We start from the raw sequence: 23,189 nt of genomic DNA, 5'->3' as shown, positions 1-23,189 counted from the left end.
GGGCCTTATATACTAAAATTGACGGTATGAGTGAATTTCATTAATGAACATAAAAATATACGCCTATTGAGATACCCTCAAATGCATCTATATATATTAATAAATATTTACTAAAATTAAAATTAGACGTAATACTGGATCACACTAAAGAAAAAAACTAATTCAAATATCACAACAACATCAACAACAAATTTAACATCTCAACAAAATTCTTAAAATCAAAGACTTACTTAATTTAAATAAAATCCCAATATTATAATTCATTTCTAATCAAACACTAGAATACTAAATTTCAAATTAAAGATGTATAAGATAATTAAAAATAAGAGAATGAGAAGAAAGAAAGAGAAAGTGGGGAAAATGTGAACTGAGGGCGTTTTTAAAGAAAACTGTAGGCCTTATTTGCCTTAAAGTAATATAGCCCATGTCTATATATATGATAGCAAATATATTTTATTTGGAAGCTGCCCAGACAAAAAAAGAAGTTGCTGTGGACGTAGACAAAAGGAGAGAAGCTGCTCAATCAATATCTTTTTCGGAAATAGATTTTAGTTTTTAGTTTTCGTTTTCACTTTTGGTACTCCCATCCTCTCCTCTTATCCTCTTTATTAATCGCATCTCCATTCTTATTCTTACTTTCATTCTCCCTATTTTCCCTCTATACTCTAACACCGAAAAAAAAAAAAAAAATTTGAAATGATTATCAAATGGATCCTGAATGTTGAAAGCTATTATTCATTTCAGGCACAATAAAAATTATGAGAACAAAACTCCCCAAAATTGATCTCAATTGAGAGAGATAAAACTTAATTTTAATTGAATGGTCCACAGTCCAGTTGTATTAGTAAGCTTCGGATTGATCTGGAGCTTAACTAATTTCTTTTTAATCATAAGTAAGCAGCTATTCGACCAAAAAAAAGAGAGTAAGCAGCTAAATATGAATGAACCTAACATCATGGCCATGAATTTGGATATGGATGATATGTGAGGAAATGAGCATGACAAGAACAAAATGGATATGGATAGTGGATCCACCCAAACACATAATAGAGCCAGCGCTTCAATTCAATCTTCTAAATTTAATTTGTCATTTAAAATAATTTCGTACAAGGACGCAATATGTAATTAAATAATTTTGTTGGGCCTTACTCGAGCCCGAAATTAAATCGGGCCGGAAGTTTCTACTGAAATCAGCCCAATCCAAGCTCTCATTTTCGGGTCGGATTGAGAAAAGGGTTATAGACAATCTCACGTTTTTCTCAACGTCTTTGATCTCTAGCTCAAAGGGGCAATCGGCAAAGTGAGCAAAGAAGGCTCACCGACTTAAACTGCTCGTTGCCGAGAAACTGAACCCTGGTTGTCCTGTTAAACCGTAAGCAGAAGCTTCACAAACTCCAACTTTGTATTGCTTTATTTGGCTCTGTTCTGTGTTTCATGTTTTTTTCCCCACCATTTGATGTGTAATTCTAATAGTTTTCTCGCTGTTTTTATGCTTATTATCTGTTGGGTTTGATTCAGCTTTTGAAAATACTCATTCAGTTTTGCGTGCGTCGGTTATTCTTCAGGAAAAGATTGTATTTTTATTGAAGTTCTTAAACTTTGTTTCAATTTAATTGTTGATTTTGAGGTGAAGTGAACTGGTGGATGGGCAATCTGGGTTTCTCATTTGAAGCCTAATAAGGCTTATTCTGAATAATTCTGTGCTTTGCATGCTCAAGAACGTTAAATTTTTGTCATTTTCTTCCTCTTTCTTAGCAATCAAAGGGAGCATCACTCTGGCTAATGCATTGTTTTCTGTCATTGTCTTTGTCCAACTGTGCAGAGTTTGAAACTTTCAAATAATTTTCTTTTTGGCCTGAAATACTTATGAATGGCGTGGAGAGAGCTTGGCAAAAAGGCAAGTTTTCATTTACCAGTCTCCCATCCTCCCCTGGCCCCCTTTCTATTTGATTTCATCCCTGCCTTGATTTGTTTTATAATCTTGTCACTTATTCTTGGTTTAGCATTGAACTCTTGGTATTTGATTTCAGGAAAAAAAGAAAACTCTAAAAATGTAATAGTTGGATAATGGAGAATAACTGTAGTTTTGGTTGGTGTGTGTGTGTCTAATATTTATATAATTATATTTCATATATACCATCTAGAAGTTTTCATCAGAATTTCTTGTTGCAGCATATGTGCCAGTCTAACTACAGATTTAACTTCAAGACTACGAAGACATGGTTTTACTTCTGTATCTACTGTTGATGATATAATAAAATCAATGTCTGCTGCTGTCAGATACACACCAGGTAAATTAAAATTGCACAAGGAAAACCTTTTTATGTGATAATTGCAGTTCAAATGATCTCAATAAAGTCTTAATTTTTGTTCAGTTTATTTTTCATAATTACCATTGTAATTCAGTTTCACTCCATAACTCTCTGATCTTGAATCTAGCTCGTTTTGTAATTAATGTGGCTTTTGCTTGCTTTTTGTTTATATTACTTTAACCACACAATTGTACAAGACGATAGTTACATGCTTTGATTTTGAGGGAAAGCAACTACCAAAGTATGGATGTTTTGTTCACATGTTACATGTTAGAAATCTTTTTGAGTATTAGCCAAACTTAAGAACTATTCTTTATTTTATTTTTCATCATTGCTCATATCTTAATTTCTGTAGTGTAGATCCCTTGTTTGTGTCACGGAGGTTTGATTTTAATGAAGCTTTGACAAAAGAGTCCCTGATACGGTAAGTTGATCTTTCTGTTTCTTTGTGGTTACTTGTTTTATTTGTTTTCATTTCAGTTTGCTAATTTCAACCTTTATGATGAAAAATTTCTTGTTTAGATGCTATCATGCGAGCCCAGAACTGTTTGCTAGAAAAGGAAATGACGAGTCATTTGGTTTAAAAACTCCCAAGAAAGAGAAGTTTGTAAAGAGGGACAGTAAGGCCCAGCCTCCTGTTGAAGCTCCATATGTGCCTCCTAAATCACAAAGAACTACCAAACCTATCTCAGATAAGACGATTGAGATTTTTGAAGGCATGACAGTTGTTGAGCTTGCCAAGCGTACTGGTGAATCAATATCCACTCTGCAAGGTATTCTTACAAATGTTGGGGAAAAGGTTGGCACAGAGTTTGATCCTCTCAGCATGGATGTTGCGGAGTTGATTGCAATGGTATTTCACCTTATCAGCATTAAAATAATATATTAATCTCAGTTAATATTTTATTGTACTTGTTAACAATTGTTAGTTTTCAGTTCTCATCAAATACATTGTACGCATGCTTAGAATTGGATTCACCATTTAAAAGTGTTTTTGGAAAATATCCGAGACTGAAATATGCTTAAATGGAGAAAACTTGCTTCCAAAGCCATTCTCACTTATTGGTGGTTGGGGGAGGGATGACACGCTGTTTGAAACGGGTGGTTTGTTATATGTTTTGCTTCAAATCATTATTGGGAAAGAATCGAAAGATGTATTCTGTTTTTACAGTTTACAGCACACCAATCAGGTCATGTGACAGTACCCATAGTTGGTCACTATTTTTATTGTATTTCTGCTTGATGAAAAACAAGTGTAATTTACTTGTCTTAGCTCTTACATACTTAGAACTTTCTATTTGCTGCTCTTTAGCATTGTTTTCCTTGAATGTCATGTGTTTTCATTATGATATGCATTTTGGCAACTTTAGAAACTTGAATGAGCCATCCATTAATCTGTAGGAATTTGGGGTCAACATTAAGAGGCTGCACTCCAATGAAGGTTCAGAAATTCTACCTCGACCTCCAGTTGTAACTGTCATGGGTCATGTTGACCATGGGAAAACTTCGCTTCTGGATGCTCTACGTCAAACATCTGTGGCTGCCAAGGAAGCTGGAGGAATTACTCAACATCTAGGTGCTTTTGTTGTTGGCATGACCTCAGGAGCATCAATTACATTTCTTGACACCCCTGGTCATGCAGCCTTTAGTGCGATGAGGGCAAGAGGGGCTGCTGTCACAGATATAGTTGTTCTAGTTGTAGCTGCTGATGATGGGGTGATGCCTCAAACTCTTGAAGCCATGGCCCATGCAAAGGCTGCTAATGTACCGATTGTAGTTGCAATTAATAAATGTGATAAACCAGCTGCTAACCCAGAAAGAATAAGGATCCAGCTTGCTTCTGAGGGTTTGATGCTAGAGGATATGGGTGGAGATGTTCAGGTTGTTGAGGTTTCAGCGATGAAGAAGACTGGATTAGATAACTTGGAGGAGGCTTTGCTTCTCCAGGCTGAAATAATGGATCTGAAAGCTCGAATCGATGGGCCTGCTCATGCTTATGTGGTGGAGGCAAGACTTGATAAGGGGAAGGGTCCATCGGTTACTGCAATAGTGAAAGGAGGGACTTTATTATGTGGGCAGTATGTGGTTGTGGGCTCAGAGTGGGGCAGAATAAGGGCTATTAGGGACATGGCGGGTAAGTTGGTAGAGAAGGCAAGACCCGCAATGCCAATTGAGATTGAAGGGTTGAAGGGACTTCCAAGGGCAGGAGATGATATCATTGTTGTGGAATCTGAGGAGCGAGCTAGAATGCTTAGTGCAGGGAGGAAAAAGAAATTCAAGAAAGATAGACTTATCAAGATTGTTGAAGAGAGGACTTCTGAGGAGCAAGATAAAAAGCTTAGTGGGGGGAGTAAAAAGAAATTTGAGAAAGATAGACATATGAAGATTATTGAAGAGAGGGCAGAAGCTCAACAACCAGAAGCATCAGAAGAGGAGCCCAAGAGGGTGGAAGTGCCGATAATAGTAAAAGCAGATGTTCAGGGCACTGTCCAAGCTGTTACAGATGCATTACTGAATTTGAATAGTCCTCAGGTATGCCACAAGTTTAGAATGGTCGTGTACCTGTCTAAATACTTTCTCTGTAGTTACCAATACTGTTCAAATAATTACTTGTTGCTTTGGTTGATGATGCTTCGTGGGTTTCCATGCAATATTATGTGCAGTAATCATCTTTTTCATCTTTTCCATTTTTAAAAACATTTTCCTTGCTGAAATATTCCACACTCTAAACTTCTCATTGGTTGGCAATACCTGTACTAAATAATGGGGCATTTAAGAAAAGCTTTGTAGTGTTCTCTATGATTCTCTTCATGCTAACTAATCTTGCCACTCTTTGTTCTTGATAATTCTTTGATTCTTTTCCAGGTCTTTGTGAATGTAGTGCATGTTGGTGTTGGACCTATATCTCAGTCTGATTTGGACATGGCAGAAGCCTGTGGTGCATGCATTATTGGATTTAATATAAAAACTCCACCCAGTTCCGTCAGTTTGGCTGCAGCTCGAGCCAGTGTAAAGGTATTGACCTCGCTTTTTTCTCATTATCTTCATTTTGTAAGGTGTTATGTGGTTGTATCGTATTGGCAGTCATCTGGGTGGTTTGGTTGGAACGGAAATAGATTTAGGGTTGATTTTTGAGGACCACACTTGTCGCGAAACGAAGGAACTATGGGAGAAAGTTCAATTATGCTCCTCACTATGGGCTTTGACTTCTACAGACTTTATAGATATGTCCTTTAGGAGCTTTTAGCTGGATTGGAATGAAGCTCACTGCTAGCTTTCCAGTCAAAGTTTGTTTTAAGTTTTGTTATTCTGCTAGAAGTTTTTTGTTTTGCTTGGTCTACCCACTATTTCGCTGTTGAGTCTTCTTTTGTGGCCATCTTGTTTTATTTTTTTTATTTTTTTTATAATTGTCTTTTTCCAATAAAATTCTGTTTCCTTAAAAAAAAAAAAACTTTTTAAAATTGTCTGAAGGGATGCGCTTTTTCTAATGGTCAATAGGATAGGACTATCTGTTCTGTATGCATTATTGGGCGTGAGCAGTTGGAGTTGAACTTTTATTTAGTTTAGTATGTAAAGCTGGAAAAATTAATTTTTTTTTTTCCTTTTCAATTTTGTAGATAATGCTGCATTGTGTGATCTATCACCTTCTGGAGGACGTTGGCAATTTTATAGTAGACAAAGCCCCTGGGACTCCTGAGACCAAGGTTGCTGGGGAGGCTGAGGTGCTAAGTATTTTTGAGCTCAAAGGAAGGAGCAAGTCCAAGGGACCTGATGTGAAGATTGCTGGATGCCGGGTGATTGATGGTTTTGTAACTAAATCGGGAATCTTGAGGCTCCTTAGGAGTGGGGAAGTTGTATTTGAAGGATCATGTGAATCGCTCAAGCGGGAGAAACAGGACGTGGACACAGTAAAGAAGGGGAATGAGTGTGGACTGGTAATCCAGAATTACGATGATTTCCAGGTTGGAGACATGGTCCAATGCTTGGAGCAAGTTATTAGGAAGCCCAAGTTCGTTTCCTCAGAGAGTGGTGCTGCTCGAATAGAGTGCTGATCGTTTTCATGTTAGAAATATGTTTAAGTATGACTTTTAATTTTGATTGTTTACCCCCTCATCTCTCGTTTAGTGGATAAAAAATTTTGTGCCGCTAGTCCCTAAAAGCTGGATTGATGTGGGGTTCATTTGCTCATCCAACCATGTTCTTGAGCAGCTTAGGTTTATTTTTGTAAGCATTCCAATTTTGAGCAGCTTAGGTTTATTATACAACTTATTATGTTGTACCATCGAGGAACCTCTGATACATGTAACAAAGATTGAGGAAAGTAAAGAATTTATTCAACTCCCTACCTCATCTTCGTGTTTCTTAGTTGTTTAAGAGAAGATTGTTGTTGCTGTTCCTATAAGACAGCAATTCAGTGACTATTTTTTCTTGCACATCTTTGATTTTAAGAGAAGATTGTTGCTGTTCCTATAAGATCTTTTAAGAGATCCTCTCTCTGACCAAAACCAAAACAAAATCTCTTTCTGTTTTTGGTTTTTATTTTTAGATTGCAACCAAATCATTTTGCATGCTGAGAAATCAGCTTCTTCATTATTTGACTTCTGGAAACTTCCTGAAAAGCCATTAAACCATTATTATATCTCCACTTGAAAAGAACGGGCTGCCTAACCCCGCTAATGGATGCCCTCTAATCTTTTTCTATATTTATATTAATTAATAAAAGAATTAACATAATAAACAGATATTCTAAGGTGTCATCGCTACATTGCCACGTGATGCTACCATACCAAGTGAGGTGTTATAACATGAGTGTAGGACATGGTTAATATGTCATGATTTTAGGATATAAATACACGTATTGTAGGAAGAGTGGATTTATACATCACCAGACTGTTTGACTGTCACGAAAGTTTCAATTTGAGTGCCACGTGTCTAAAAATCATGACACAGATACACTGCCAGCTGGTACATCCGATACATGGAATAATGTCTCCTAATTTCGATTGTGTTGAGCTGCGCTTGTGTTATTGCACCACGCATGTTGCATGTGCAATATGCAAATCAAATCACATTAGTCAATAATTTGTTTTTATGTAGTCATCTGCTTTTGCTCTAATAATTTATCACACTATATCCCACTTTGGTCTAGTAGCTTTAAATTTTAATTTTTTTATTAGAGAATATAATGAATTCAAATTTCAAGCACGACCATCGTTGAATAAAAAAAAGAAAAAAAAAACTCATGAGTATAAGAAGTCTTAGATTTACAAATAGATGTGATGTGAGCTATGATATGAATTGGTGGGTTTTGCACCACTCTTTGAAAGGAATGTCAAAGGAAGTAAAAAGGAGGAAGACAAGGTCTTCAGGTCAATTTTCTGTTATTATCATTATGTATTTTTCATGCTATTTTACAAGTTGATACATATAGCTTCATATGCAGACCAGACTGTTTTGCCTCTGCATAGCTGGTTAGTCTTGTTATTTCAATGGTTTAACATGGTTGGTTCTGGGTTTAACCGTAAGCCTAAAGCAGCCACACCCTCCACATATTGCAATAACAATTTTTGTTTCAATTCTTGCCTTCTTGGTCGCTGTTATTTTTTGCAGTTCATCTAATTGGAAGGCTATTGTCGATGAGGCAGTATCGATTAAGATTGTTTTAAACATTTGTTATTTCCCTGAATCAATACTTTTGCTATTTAGTGCATGTCAGGGATGCATTTTGGCAAAAGATGATCCAGAAATCCATGATGATGATGCTTTCTACACACTTTGTAAGGTGAGGAATCTAATATCAGAGGTGACATAATGACAATGTAACTCCTTTTGCGAAAGCTGGGTTATTTAGTACAATATCATTTTGGTGGTTGAATCCACTAATGAAGAAAGGTAAGCAAAAGATTCTTGAGAGTGAAGATATTCCACACAAGCACGACAGGTTGATCGAGCGCGAACATTGTACTTAACATTTATGGAGCAATTGAACAAAAGGAAGGAAGGAAGGAAGGAGGTTCATCTCGTATGCCTTCTATTTTGTCCATACTTTTTTACTGCACTGATCTAGGTTGTCATGCTGAGTAGTAATCCACTGTTTCTCATCGCCTTCATTAAGGTTGCTCAAGGCGATGAAGCTTTTAAATATGAGAGTTATGCACTGACTCTTGGTCTCTTCATCATGAAAATAGTGGAGTCACTGTTGTCGGAGAGGCAATGGTACTTTAAAACTAGACTGATAGGGCTCCAACCAACTAAGATCATTGGTATCTGCAGCAATATATCAGAAGCAGCTTCATCAGATATAGTCCCTGTAGAATCTGTATTGGGGAAGACGGAGGCCAACTCTAACAACTGTCCCATGCTTGTATTTCAAAAGGAAGATCACCAACTATAAACAATTACGCGAATTCCAGTGTATCACCATAAATTAAAGGCGATTGAATCAGAAAGAAAAAAAAAAAAAAAAATCGGCCTAAGCTAGGCTGCCTAGGCGGGTCTGGGTGGTTTTTCTTGGATATTTTTTTCCGCCAATCCATCTGCAACTTTTCCAAGAACTTGAAGCGCACAATTTTGACAACCCATTTGCATTGTTTCCCGAGAGGCTTCCACCCCTGATATAGAGCTTCCTTAGGTTATTCAATTCCCATTGCATCAGCCAATCAGGAATCTTAGAACCAGGGAAGTAATGGAGGTTAAGTTTCACCAAAGGAAGTTTCTCCAAAGGAACAGGAACAGGAACTGGAGCCATCATCGATGGAGGCTTTTTGGGAGTGTCATAAAGTCTTGACCATGATATAGATAAAGATCGGAGCTTTTTGAACTTTGCCAAAGAAATGAGCTCTCTTTTTGCAGCATCAGACGTTTTGTTTATGTCCACATGGATAGTATGGATACTCAATTTCCTCAGATTTTCCAAGCCTGACAAATCAGCCAGCTTACAGTAGTTGCCTCCAGGCCTTGGCTCACCAATCACAAACCCTTTAAGCACTTGGAGTTGTGAGAGCAAAGCAAGTCCTTTAGGCATGTGGCTGATCAAGTAACACTCATACATATCCAAGTGTGTCAGGTTCTTAAGTACCGAAGCTGTCTCATATTCTTCAACCCTTTTATCAACTTGAAGGTGCAATTGCGTGTTGAAATATCATTGACATTGATTATAATCCAACATATAAACCTCCAATAATTCTAAAGGCAATTCGTTTACTCTATAAATGAAGAAAGGTGATCACATTCAAGCTTAGTATCCTAATGGTTACTTAGTGAATTTTGGTAACAATTCGTGTTGCCACGTTTATCACAATTCAATCAATGGTTCTTTGCATTACGAACTACGGTTTGCTTAATTGACCCAAATATATTCGCAGTTATACCATGAATATAAGTGCATATATACTGTTTATAGCATTTGGCACGAACTACGGATAGTTCACATGCAACCCTTGGTGCAATGCGCTAGTGAGTAAAATTCGCAGCCCTTTTGTAACCAAGCCTTGCCATTACACCTTGTCAATCCTAGAGGTCATTACCACTCCTATATGGAATTAGCTGTAATGGATAACTTCTTTTGAGTAAGATATTCATGCATGTATATAGCTATAGGGTTCAGCATATAATGTTAATTAAGGGTACACGTGATATGAATAAATAAAAGAATATAAAGCTTGGGCTATGCTCAGCAGCTGATTTGATTTTCAAAGAAGGGTTCTGTGGGGGCAAAAATTACTCAATATATTATCCATTAGCACTCTAAACTTGGGGAAGTGAATGACATGCGTTTAGTTAGTGGGACTTATGACCAAGGCCTACCAAGGCAAACATGCCCTATGCCTATCATCAAAGGCTAGCATGTTTTATGCCACATGGTAAAGCCCACGTGATCACCCACTACCATGCCCATGATGGAGTGATTGTGGATCATGGAGAAAACCACAGAACATGGAATTTGAAGCCCAAGACTCAAATGCCTATAAAATACCAATTAACCTAACAATCCAGAGGGAGAGGAAAATCAGGTACAATTTAGTTCTAACTCTCTTGCGATTACATTCTTACTGATTTGAGTGTCAGAGTGTTTTCTTGCAGGTACCCCCTCCTCCTTTACTGATGTCAATTGAAATGGTGTCCGACTTTTCAACATGGAAATCAAATTATACTTGTTGAAGGACTCGAAATTTCCTGCTCCAACAGTTGAAGCCATCTGTAGGAACCATACGAAAATCATATTGAGGAGCAATGGACACTGTATAATCGAATGCTCATTTGTGCTCCAATGGGCACACCAATCCATCGATCCGACCTACAATGGGGGCATGAAGACCCCAAAGAGATAAGAATTTATGTACTCTACCTTTTATGGTTTCACTAATTTGTATTAGATTGTGGCAATTTAATATTGCACTTCTTCGTTCCATAACATAAATATAACCTAAGAAAAGGGACCACCACAATCCTTCAAGGCGCTAGAGTTTTAGTGAAATACGTTTTCACAATTTTCAAGTTGTATGCGGACGTTATCCAAAATTTTTATTGGCGTTGCATATATTCTATAACAAACTTATTGAATTGGGGTGAGGCCCAGACTAAATCCTTTAAAGGAGGGTGTTTCACTCTCACTTGATTATCTACATAGCATAAAACAAGTAATATAAATCTTTAGTATCAATTATTTAGTAGACAATTTCCTCTAAATTTTTTTTTCACGATTTTCAAGTTCCCTGTCACGTGAAGCATTTCCCAGTTCCTGCTTAAGACTATCAACCTCAGAACAACGCAGTGTCTCGGCCACTTCACAGGCTTCGCAAGTCCCCTAATGCCCTTCAAGCTCAACCTCACATTCCTTGACGTGATTCCCGCTGAGCTTGAGGGACGCTGTTTTTTCTCATATCTCATTGCTCATTGCTTGGAACCTCGCCATTTAGGCGTTGTGAAGACCAACCATCTGCAAAACAGAACAAGAAGAAAATAAATGTTATACAACTAAGAAGCAAGGGCATCACAAACGGACAACATTGACATACCGCAGTTAGGTAGTGTGATTGATAGCCCCACATCTCCTCATCAATCAAGGCCCTGTGCCCCGCAACATCGCTAGGACAGGCCAGACCCGCAAGACAACATTTGAAGCGCCGGGTTATGCCATAATCCGTCACCAAGGGTGACTAAACTCTGTCCGACTTCACGAATGTAGGCCTCCAAACCTCAAGAGGATTAAAATCATTCTCACCCCCTAAACTAGTAGGAAGAGGAACACGAGGGATAGGATCCTGATGAGGGTGTAGGCGAGATGGAGTACTCGAGGTGAACCCGATATTGGGCGACTTCAAACCCAAAACGACTTGAGGGGTGTGATGGGACTTCTTCCAGAATTGCTCGGGCTCTTTCCCCGATCTCCATTCCTTACTACCTAGGACTGATAGTAAACGTGGCGCTGACATGTCCGAATGTTTAGACTCAGATGCGTTGTCCTATACTTTTGAGCTACTCTGCCTAGCTACCTCAGCCTTCCTCTCTTGAAAACTCACCTGGATGAGGGACATCGAATCCTCAATGTAGCAGAGTTCAACATCGACAGAGCAAATATTCATGAATAGTTCTACCCTGCGCAAGTTTAGATCAGCCAATATGAACGGGAAATAAATTGTGCTACGACGGGCAGCAGATATGGACAATGGTCTCAGGGTCCGGGACGTGGGTAATATCCTACCCATGACCTACTAAGTTCTCCTTCAACCAAGTGACCCGGTCCTCAGAATAATGTACCTCTTGTTTGGAGGAAGCACTGCCAAAAGGAAAGGTTAGTTCAACCTGCCAAATCTCATTAGATTATATTTGAAAATGCAAGTGTAAATAATTATACCAGATTTCGGACCAAACGCCGATAGGATAAGGATGTGAGACATCTTGGGCGCTACCTAACTTCCAGAAATTAAGAGAGGTTGGTTTTTCCAATACTTAGTGGAAGTGGGTTTACAAGAAAATAATTTTTTACTAGACCCAGTTATAAAATAGAAATAATGACTCTCACCCTTGACACAAGCTACAATGTGGAGATAAATGAAATCCTTAAAGCTGAGAGACACACCTCATTTCAACTCGACGACCAAAAGGGATATGAGGAGATAGGAATTCTGGTTTAGTTGCATGGGGTGAAGACCTAAATAGAACAAAAGCACACGAAAAAAAGGGTGGAGTGAAAACCTAATGTTTTCTAAATGGGTTGGAGAAAGAACTAGGGAGCACTCAAGGATATTGGCGCCGGTGTACATATCCATCCTCAAAGGGAGAGGATCGAGCCCCATGTTGTTAGGGACACATCCTTTGATGCGAGCCTTGAGGATCTCGTAGCAAGGATCTCGTAGCTCGATGGTGCACCATTAGACTTGGGCCAAATTCCGTGCCTCAACATGAAAATAACAAGATGAAAATAAAACTTACTAGGTGATGACAAGAATGAGAATTCCGTTGTCTGGATTTGACGCTTGCGCCTAGAAACATGTACAAAGACATAAGTAAAGCAAAAGAGAAAATGTTCGTTATTTGATAGAAGAATTGAACATCCATAAAATAATTTTACAAACCAGCAACCTAAAATTGCGCAATAAATAATTATAATTGAATATGATACCTGCGTTATAAAAAATAATCAGATTATGAAAAGTACTACTGAATATTGGGAGTAGAATTGTATTTGCTCTTATGGTGTTTACATTGACAAAATTTCCTCTCAGATAGAACTCACTAACTCTCAGATTTCTCAATCTATTTTCTTCTCTCAACTCAGTATGTTCTCACTTCTCACTTCTTCTCATTACCTCTCGGCTTGCATACCAAATAAGGAACTAGCCTCCCTTTTATAGTTGAGTAAGGAAGGCTTGAGAAGCCTTCATATTTCGTCTTATGTTTAGCAACATTATTTGCCCAACATCATCATTTGCCTTTTGAATATTATTTTCTTCTTTTCTTTATGTGGGCTCCACCACTTTCTTCATAACACCCCCTGGAGACCACATCAGATTGGTAGCCTCATGTGCTTGGTAAGCCTGTCACATCACTCATGATTGCTATACTCGAACTGTGATCTCCCCCTGAGCAATACAAGCTAATCCGATGCATGCGCTGTCCTCTTTATTTCTTGAGGCTCATGGTTGGGTGATATGTGTTTGGTCTATCACTCTTGTTGATGAGGGTAGGTATTGTGAAATTATTGCAAGTGCACAATCCGCACAAATAATATAGAAATAAGTAGAGTGTTGCTCCCACGAAGACTGTAATATCCTATTAATTACCAATTATGATTAATTCAAAAATTTATTTGAAAAGTTGATTAAGAAGATTGATTGATTTAAATAAACTAAAATAATTATGAAAAATAACAATTTAATTAACGATGGAAAATCAAGTTGATGAGACACTAGAGCATCCGATTTCATTATAACCAATTCCACTTAATTCTTATAGCCAATTAACCCTAATTACTATCCATATTGACAGTTGGTTTCTCCTAATTCATTTGATATCCCCTCTTGGGCTCAACCAAAAATATTCTTAATTAACAACCCATTCTCTCTAGAGCAACGGATTTAGAAAACTACAAACCCATTAAGTTATATGAGAACAAACTGCATGAGTTATGTTAATCCCTCTCGGGCACTCATTCAAGACATGACATTTGTTACGAGAAGCAAACACCAAACATCTCCTCTCAGTCTCCGCTTGGATCTTCAAATCAATTAAATATTGACCAGATATTCAAAGCATTAAGAACAGTAACAAATACTCAACGTGGAATAGTAATTAGAAATTAATACAACTATAAAAATTAAGTATTCATGGTTAGGCTACATAGTAGCCCTAGCAAGAGAAATTAGTTCATGACAAAAGAAAAGATAAACAAGAGAATTGTTGTCATAAAACTGATTTGGCCAATGGATTTGATCTCTGGATTCTCCACAGCAACACCTTCGTAAGCTCCAAAAGCACTGCGACAGCAAATTCTTGGCTCTTTTTGATATTTCTCTGGGTGTATGAAAGTTGTATATGGGAAGATATGGTGGAAAAGATGATGGTATGAAGAGATCCTCCATAGAGAGAGCTTAGGATGACCTTATATAGTGTAAAACAACTAAACCCTACTCTTAAAAGGTATGGAAAAACTCTCATAAAGCAAAACAAAATCCCAAACAATTAAGGAAACAAACTAGGAAAAAAAATCCTTCTTTGACTTGGAAACACGTCAGCCAACTTGCATGCACGTTATTTCACTTCTTAGAAAATTATGAAAAAATGTGAGAACGTAGCTTTATCTCTAAGCTTTCTAAGAATATTTATACACGCCACTAGGAAAAATCGGAAAGGTCTTCAAATCTTCAATCTTCCACAGTAGTGCAGTTCTAACGGGATTTCAACTTAGGCTGTCTTGATTTGCAAGTCTGGAGCATTTGGCTTGGTAGAAAATTATGAAACTTTGATACAATGATCTTCAATGTCTTAGCTTTCTTCTCCAATTGACCTTGAGCTAAATTAGTTTGAAAAGTCAATTTTCAGTCGAAATCCTTCCAAGAGCGCAAAATAGCTGAAAATAAGAAAAGTAAGGTAATAATACTCTTTTTAAATTAACTTTCCCTACAAAAATCAAATAAAAGAGGTATAGAAATATAGAAAATAATACACTTATCAGTAGGACATATGTACTTCGGATGTGATAGATCATCGACCTTAACCAAAAGCATTCTCGATTGGCTTCATGGAGGGCAAGTATTTCTGAGTGATTTGAAGATGTGGCTACCAACGTTTGTTTTGTTGAGCGCCATGAGATTGTAGGTCCTCCACATGTAAAAGCATACCCAGTTTGTGAGCGTCCTTGATGTGGATCAGAGAGGTATCTTGCATCAACATATCCAACAATACCCGGGGCATTGGTCCATTCACTGGAATAGAATAAGCCCATGTCTTTTGTCCCACGAAGATATCGTAGAATATGTTTGTTGCCGGTCCAATGTCAGCTTGTTGGAGTAGAGTTGTATCTTGCTAACAAATTTACTGAAAATGCTATGTTTGGTCTGGTACATTGTGCTAAGTACAATAAAGCACCTATCACACTAAGGTATGGTACTTATGGACCAAGATCCATTTCATCATCCCCTTTTGGATGATACGGATCATTCTTAGTGTCAAGCGACCGAACGACCATTGGGGTGCTAAGTCGATATACTTTATCCATGCGAAACCGCTTCAATACTTTTTCAGTATAAGTTGATTAATGCACCAAAATACCACTAGCACCTGTGCTAAATCTGTAAGCCAAGATAATATTGTCTTTCCAAGATCTTTCATCTCAAATTCGCATTTGAGATAATCAGCAGTCTTTTGGAGCTCTGCAGGAGTTCCAATTAGATTCATGTCGTCAACATATATTGCCACTACGGCAAATCTAGACGCTGATTTCTTAATAAACACACATGGGCAAATAGGATCATTTGTGTATCCTTTCTTCAGTAAATACTTACGGAGACGATTGTACCACATTCGACCTAGATTGTTTTAGCCCATACAATGATCTTCTCACTTTAATTGAGAACATGCCTCGTGGTTTATTCCTAATTGCTTCAAGCAGCTTAAGCCCTTCTGGGACTTTCATGTATATATATGTATACCAATTCTCCATACAGATATGCGGTAATGACATCCATAAGGCTTATTTCAAGTTTTTCTAAAACCACGAAACTTATTAAGTAACGGAAAGTGATTGGGTCCATTATTGGAGAGTATATTTCCTCATAATCAATTTAAGGCCTTTATGAAAACCTTGCGCAACGAGTCGTTTTTTATACCTTGCAATCTCATTTTTCTCATTGCCCTTTCTTTCTTGTAAATACCCATTTGGTAACCTATAAGGTTCACATTGGGTGGAGTTGGAACAATAGGTCCAAAAACACTTATTTTTCCCAAAGAATTTAATTATGCATGGATTGCGTCTTTCCACTTAGGCCAATCCTGTCTCTGTGTGCATTCATCAATGAAGCACGACTCAATATCATCATATTTTATGATCTCTGTAGCCACTGAAAATGCAAATATATCATCGATTATCATCTTGTTTATATTTCACAATTCATTAGTGGATGTATAATTTATGAAGATATCATGACTTTCAAGTACCGCTGCCACTTCAGGGGCACTTGTCTCACCAAGGGCATTTTCCTTTTTAGAAAGTACCTGTGCCTTTTCAAGGGTATTTGAATGATGAATTTTGGGCTCTCCATTTATTTCATTTGGATTCATTTTGGCCATCGACTTCCTATTTTGAGGGACTGAGTCCTTTGAGCCTAGTGGTCCGCCACGGTTCGAGTCTACAATAGATGAATCATTTGTTGGCACATTGCATTGTCTATTATGGACATCAATCCTTACAGGTGCATTTGCAGCTGAAATATATGATTTCATCAACTTTGTTGCATTATTAAATGCATCTGGCATATGATTTGCAATACTTTGGAGGTGAACAATCCTTCTCACATCGTTTTCACATTAAGCAATATGGGGATCGAGATGAGACAAAGTGGGTACATCCCATGATAATTCACATTGTTCTTCAGGAACGAGTTTGCCTTGTTGTTCTTTAGAAATAGGTTTTTCTCCCATAATAGTGGGAAAATTGTCTCATCAAAATGACAATTCGCAAACGGTGTAGTAAAGATATCACTTGTCAGGGGCTCCAGATATCTGATGATAGATAGTGAATCAAAACCAAAATAAATTCCAAATATGTGTTGATGGCCCATCTTAGTACGTTGCGGTGATGCAATGGGCACATATACCTCACAACCAAAAACTCTTAAATGTGAAATGTTTGGTTGATTACCCAACACAAGTTGTACTGGAGAATATTGATTGTTCGCAACTGGCCTCAACCGCATAAGTGATGCTGCATGTAAAAGGGCACGTCCCCAAGCAGAAATTAGCAATTTTGTCTTCATTAGCAAAGTGTGAGTTATAAATTAAAGACGCTTGATTAAAGCTTCTACCAAGCCATTTTGAGTATAAACATGAGGAACATGATGTTCAATGTCAATGCCTGGTGACATGCAGTAGTCATAAAATCTGAGATATAAATTCATCAACATTGTCGATTCTGATCGACTTAATGGGATAATCTGAGAATTGGGCTCGTAATGTAATTATTTGAGCCAAGATCCTAGTAAATGCCATATTCTGAGTGGACAAAAGGCAAAGATGTGACCATCGGGTTGATGCATCCAGCAAGACCATAAAGTACCGAAATGGTCCACAGGGAGGATGAAAAGGCCCACAAATGTCCCTTTAGATTCTCTATAAAAATGATGGGGATTCAACATCAACCTTTGATTGTGATAGTTTGATCACCAACTTCCCTTGTGAACAAACTTGGCAAGAGCTGTCACTTGATAACATAATATGTTTTGTCAACAAGGGATGTCCTTTAGAGTTGGTGATGATCCTATGCATCATGGTGGATCCAGGATGACCCAACCGGTCATGCCAAAGCTTAAAAGTATTTGAGTCAATGAACTTCTGGTCCATGACATTATGTGCCTTAATTCGTATAGTTGTATAGTATAACCCTGATGAAAGCGCACGAAGCTTCTCCAGTATACGCTTCTGAGTATCACTGGAGGTAATACAAAGATATTCCATATTTTCCTCATTTTTTGTTTCAATATGGTAGCCATTCAAACGAATATCTTTGAAACTCAACAGATTTCTTCTGGAGTTAGATGAATATAAAGCATCTTGAATGGACAATATTGTTCCATTTGGTAACATAACTTGGGTTGTTCCTGAGCCTTCAATCAAATCTGTAAGACCTGATACGGTTGTTATCTTTGCTTTTGTAAGCATCAAGTTTGAGAAATACTTTCGATCTTGAAGGATCGTATGAGTAGTCGCACTGTCTACGAGACAAATATCTTTGCTAGAGTTCTTATTTTGGGAGCATCCATAATTTATATCTATGCCTTCAAATAAATAAAATAAGTTGAATCAATAAACAATTATTCAATGTAAAGAAAAACATTGCCACTTTTATTGAATTGAAATGAAAATTTAAAACAATACTTTAGATAATACAAATGGTACATAAATGGATTTAGTCTAATTCAGACCCGTAAACTTTATTCCCTCTTTCAATGACAAAATCGGAAGCATCCAGATGCGTCATGTCTAACTGGCGTGATATTTCTAATGGGCCATTTGTGGTAGGTGAATATGGTATAGCATGATCAATATAATTTGTCTCCACTTTCCTATCCTTAAGTGAAGATTGATAAAGATTTGCCAAATGCTTCAGTGTATGGCATGTACACGCCCAATGTCCCTTTATGCCATATCTGTGACAAGTGCCTTCAACATTTCTAGGCACATGACTTGTCTTCCCTTTCCCTTTATTCTGGGATGCATTTTTGCCGATCGTGGATGGATTGCTCCCTGGACCCAAGCCATATGAATGGGCACCACGATATTTTCTATTTCCCTTGCCAACGGCTACGCTTGCCTCCTCGCCCACGTCTGTGGGTATTGCCATGAGATGAGGTGGTATTCACTTCCTAAGATGTAGCATTTACTTCAGGAAATGTTACTGAGCCTGTTTGGCGAGATTGGTGGTTTTTCAATAAAAGCTCATTGTTCTGCTCGGCCAATAAAAGGCAAGATACTAGTTTTGAGTACTTCGTAAAATCGCCATGCCTATATTGTTGCCGCAGGAGCACATTTGAGGCATGAAAGGTATTGAGAGTTTTCTCAAGCATATCCTCCTCAGAGATATTTTCACCACATAATTTCATTAGGGAGGTGATTCTGTGCATTGCTAAGTTGTACTCAGACATTGACTTAAAATTTTGGAATCTCAAATGTGTCCACTCATATTTGGCTCTTGGGAGGATCACTGTCTTCTGGTGATTGTATCTTTCACATAAGGCTTTCCACAGAACCAATAGGTCATCGACCGCCACGTATTCGCTTTTCAGCGTTTCATGAATGTGACGACGAAGAAAAATCATAGCCATTGCGTTTTCTTTAGGTGATGCATCACTTCCATCTACAATTGTTTTTCCAAGGCTATTGCCACGCAGATAGATCTTGGCATCCATGACCTATGATAGATAGTTGTTCCCAGATATGTCTAAGGCAGCAAATTCCAGCTTTATCAAGTTTGCCATCTTCAAAAGAAAATGAGATGTATCAAAATTTGCAATAATCTTCAGGCTTAATATATTTTTGAACTTCAAATTTTAGGTTCGGGATTTGGGACATTAAGCCATTTCTTAATAGGGACTTCAGGTCCATTAATTGTTCATGTATATTGACTGATAATTTCTTTTATAAAAATAAAGTGCTATAAATAAATTGCTAGTATGAACGATAAACCCGCACCATACTCTAAATAAAAGTAAATGTGCGATAAAGTAAATTGCTTGTTGTATGGACGTTAATTCCGCACCATACTTTAAATAAAAGTAAATGTGCGATAGAGTAAATGTGCTAGTATGGGCACTAATTCTACTCCATACTTTTAAATAAAAAATAAAGGAAGTTGTGTGGACGATAAACCTGCGCCATACTTTTAAATACATATTGTTGTATGGGTAATAAACCTATACCATACAGTAAATAAAGTAAATGTTGAAGGCAATTGTGTGGACGATGAACCCGTGCCACACTTTTAAATAAATATTGTTGTATGGGTAACAAACCTACACCATACAGTAAATAAGGTAAATGCGGGGATAAAACCACCACTTAATATATATGAAATATATGACATATTATATATTGTGGGCAATATAACTGCGCCACTATTCAAGATATAATAAGATAGATTTTAAGATTACACCATCATTTTATTACGATAATATGTGTTGCAACGTGATGGGTAATGAAATTACACCACCATAAAATAACAGGATAGGGTATAAAACCGCACCATTCCAAATTACAGTATGAAAAAATAAATTAAACAAACATGGATGAAACAACATAAAAATTGTGAGAATACAAAAAATAAAGTTTGCATGTCGTCGTAGTAGTAAAGTGAGAGGAGACATATGATTGTTTGTGCTTAATAAATCACGGTCATGGACTAATTGAAGGGACTTCCCTTCGACCGTTTCGTCACCATTTCGCCTTCCTAAAAACAAAAGAAGAGCTGCAAAGGCCGAATCACCTAGTGAAGGCCAAGGCCGTAAAGACACGACTTAAAAGGCTATGGTTGAATCACCACGTGGCCTCGGGCCCCATGCTTCATTTAATGAAGTAATGCCTCTGACTTCGCAGCAAACCCACTAGTCAAAGAAGCATTAAATGCATAAGGGAAGTGACTAAAGTCAGGATTTGGTGATGGAAATCAGGGTGGTTAGGTGCAGACATTCTCACAAGTAATCTTACGACTTAGGGTCGGATCACCAACCACCATCGTGGCAAAATCACGAGAGATTTATCGAGATTTATGGGGGTCACACCACCATGCTTCTCAACCCCAAACCGCCATGCTTCACGATCCCAAATGCCGATTTGACTACCCACTTGCCCCGGTCAGACTCCACCGCGCTGGTCTTATCAGCCTCGAATGTCAATCCAGGACTCTTATAAATACTAAACTCAGGACTACATTCAAAGGGTTCAAACACCAAACCAAAAGCCTCCCACAGAGTAAATTATATTTTCCTATAATGCACTTTCAATACCTTTATTTGTTGTCTTAGGAGTAGTGGTAGGTTGTAAGGAAAATCCATTCATCAATATATCATACGACCCTTAATTTTCAAGGCGCCGGAGCACCATCCTAGTTATCGCCTCACTCATCCCATATGTCATATGACCGTCGCTCTCTACAATGCGCCGGAGCACCGCCCAAAACCCGCCACCAACACCACCACTAAACGGCCTTGTAACACAATCGCTTGATTAGGATTCCATTTAAACCATCTTCTACCCAACCTTATCATCATCTCGATTTCCAAAAGAAGGACGCACGTCATGAGATTCTAAACAATGACTAACCACATAGTGTTGAGCTGGGAAAATTTAGAAGTAAAGAGGAGAGACTATCGTGTTGATAACGTGTTATAAAAAATAATCAGAGTATGAAAAGTACCACTGAATATTGGGAGTAGAATTGTATTTGCTCTTGTGGTGTTTACACTGACAGAATTTCCTCTAAGATAGAACTCACTAACTCTCAGATCTCACTCTCTTTTCTTCTCTCAACTCAGTATGTTCTCACTTCTCACTTCTTCTCACTACCTTTCGTCTTGCATTCTAAATAAGGAACTAGCCTCCCTTTTATAGTTGAGCAAGGAAGGCTTGAGAAGCCTTTGTATTTTCTCCTAATTCTAGCAACATTATTTGCCTAACATCATCATTTTCCTTTTGAATATTATTTTCTTCTTTTCTTTATATGGGCTCCACCACTTTTCTTACAACAACTGTTTCTTTCCTACGCCACCCATGCCAAAAAGCTTGTTGGCAGCCCTCCTCCTTTTGAGTTTAACTACACTCCAAATAGCCTTACTCATTCTGTCATTGAAAACAGTATCATCAGTATGAAGAAATGTAGGGAAGAAAGGAAGTAGGTAGAAAACAGTAAGTAAGGAGGAGATTGAAGAAACGTAAAACATTATCTAACAAATATACTGTAATTAAAACGTACCAATTTGCATAGGAGAATTTCATTATAAAAAAAAATAATTCGCAGAGGAGAAAATGAGAGATGTAGAGGAGGAGGAAATCTCGAGTTAGTGATAACCCAACCCTTATAAGCTAGTTTTTTTTTTTTTTTTTTTTAAAAAAAATATCCCTTTTCTGTACCATTAAATAATCTCATCTATCACTTTTTTCTCCCATTGTTAATCCTTTTTCTTTTAGGTGAAAGGCCCGTGTAACTCATATATTCTAAACAATGACGCACCCATTTTATAATCTCCAACCAAAACCCATATTTAAAATAGGCTACCATTTATTCTATTATTTTTAACTATTTTACAATTGATGCCATCCAACTATATATGGGCATTAAAACGTAAATTTTACCATCTTAATTAGTATGAATGTGTCAAAAAAGTACAATAAATTCGATTTTGCACTTGATTAGGTAATTTTCTGAGTTGGATCCTAGTCACTGGGTTTTGTTTAGAAAAAACAGAATTTTATTCAAATAAAAATAAAGAGATGGGTTGTAGTTGAGGAAAAATGACTTTCAAGGAGTTAAGCTAAATTTACCATTCTATTATATTATAAACAGCATTGTACCATTCATGAAAAGCAAAAATCTCCACAAGAGAGAGAGAGAGAAGAAAAGAAAAAAAGAAAAAAACAGAAACAAGAGAAGAAGCAAAAAAGCAATAAAAAAAAACTTGGGCATTTCCCAACCTGCTGCGTTGCTGGCAAAACGGTTGCCTTAGGCCAGACACAAGCACAACTCAACTTTCTCCTTTGTGAGGGGGAGAGAGAGAGAGAGTAGCTGTCTGGGTTAGTAGAAGAAGAAGAAGAAGGGGAGGAGGAGGTTGGTTCTGTTTGGTGCCAAATATCTGAAGTTGAAGATGAGATGAAAACCTCAGAGGGTGATAATTTATAGGGGCTTTTCAATATAGAGAGGTTTGGTTTGGTGGGTGTGGGGTTTGATTTTGTGTTGAACTTGAATGTTAGTTTGTGTTGAACTTGAATGTTAGCTGGCTATAGACAACATACCAATTGTTCACTCACGAGACTCACACAAAAAGGAAAAGAAAAAAAGCCTGAAGAAAGTGGAAGAAGTGATCATTCGACTTTGATTTTATCAGCTCCGTCTTGAGCATCTCATGCATTAGTCATATTGATTCCTTTATCAGCAATATCCTTTTGATTCCT

The 23,189-nt window shown here is 37.5% G+C and overlaps 2 protein-coding genes, 1 long non-coding RNA gene and 1 pseudogene across 3 annotated transcripts; 1 reads left to right on the top strand and 3 right to left on the bottom strand.

Annotated features, from left to right (window-relative positions):
• Window positions 1-1,230: 1,230 nt before the first annotated feature.
• LOC103337693 (Translation initiation factor 2, small GTP-binding protein) lies at window positions 1,231-6,662 on the top strand. Its single transcript, XM_089041595.1, has 8 exons — window positions 1,231-1,372; window positions 1,823-1,898; window positions 2,172-2,291; window positions 2,673-2,736; window positions 2,835-3,165; window positions 3,714-4,844; window positions 5,178-5,327; window positions 5,930-6,662. The coding sequence occupies exons 2-8, from the start codon at window positions 1,871-1,873 to the stop codon at window positions 6,362-6,364; spliced, it is 2,259 nt and encodes a 752-aa protein (XP_088897721.1). The 5' UTR covers window positions 1,231-1,372; window positions 1,823-1,870; the 3' UTR covers window positions 6,365-6,662.
• Window positions 6,663-8,784: 2,122 nt separating this feature from the next.
• On the bottom strand, window positions 8,785-9,363 carry LOC148915228 (disease resistance RPP13-like protein 4). Its single transcript, XM_089041274.1, has one exon. The coding sequence runs from the start codon at window positions 9,361-9,363 to the stop codon at window positions 8,785-8,787; it is 579 nt and encodes a 192-aa protein (XP_088897400.1).
• Window positions 9,364-18,448: 9,085 nt separating this feature from the next.
• Window positions 18,449-20,444, bottom strand: LOC103337739 (uncharacterized; annotated as a pseudogene).
• Window positions 20,445-21,435: 991 nt separating this feature from the next.
• On the bottom strand, window positions 21,436-23,039 carry LOC148915227 (uncharacterized). Its single transcript, XR_016128482.1, has 2 exons — window positions 22,713-23,039; window positions 21,436-21,860 (listed from the first exon to the last, which is right to left on the bottom strand). It is a non-coding gene; the product is annotated as an uncharacterized LOC148915227 (long non-coding RNA).
• Between the last annotated feature and the right edge of the window lie 150 nt (window positions 23,040-23,189).

The sequence above is a fragment of the Prunus mume genome, linkage group LG7 (genome assembly GCF_029339155.1).
Source record: "Prunus mume cultivar Tortuosa linkage group LG7, ASM2933915v1, whole genome shotgun sequence".
NCBI classification, from domain to species: Eukaryota; Viridiplantae; Streptophyta; class Magnoliopsida; order Rosales; family Rosaceae; genus Prunus; species Prunus mume.
This window is presented reverse-complemented; position numbering and strand designations above follow the sequence as displayed.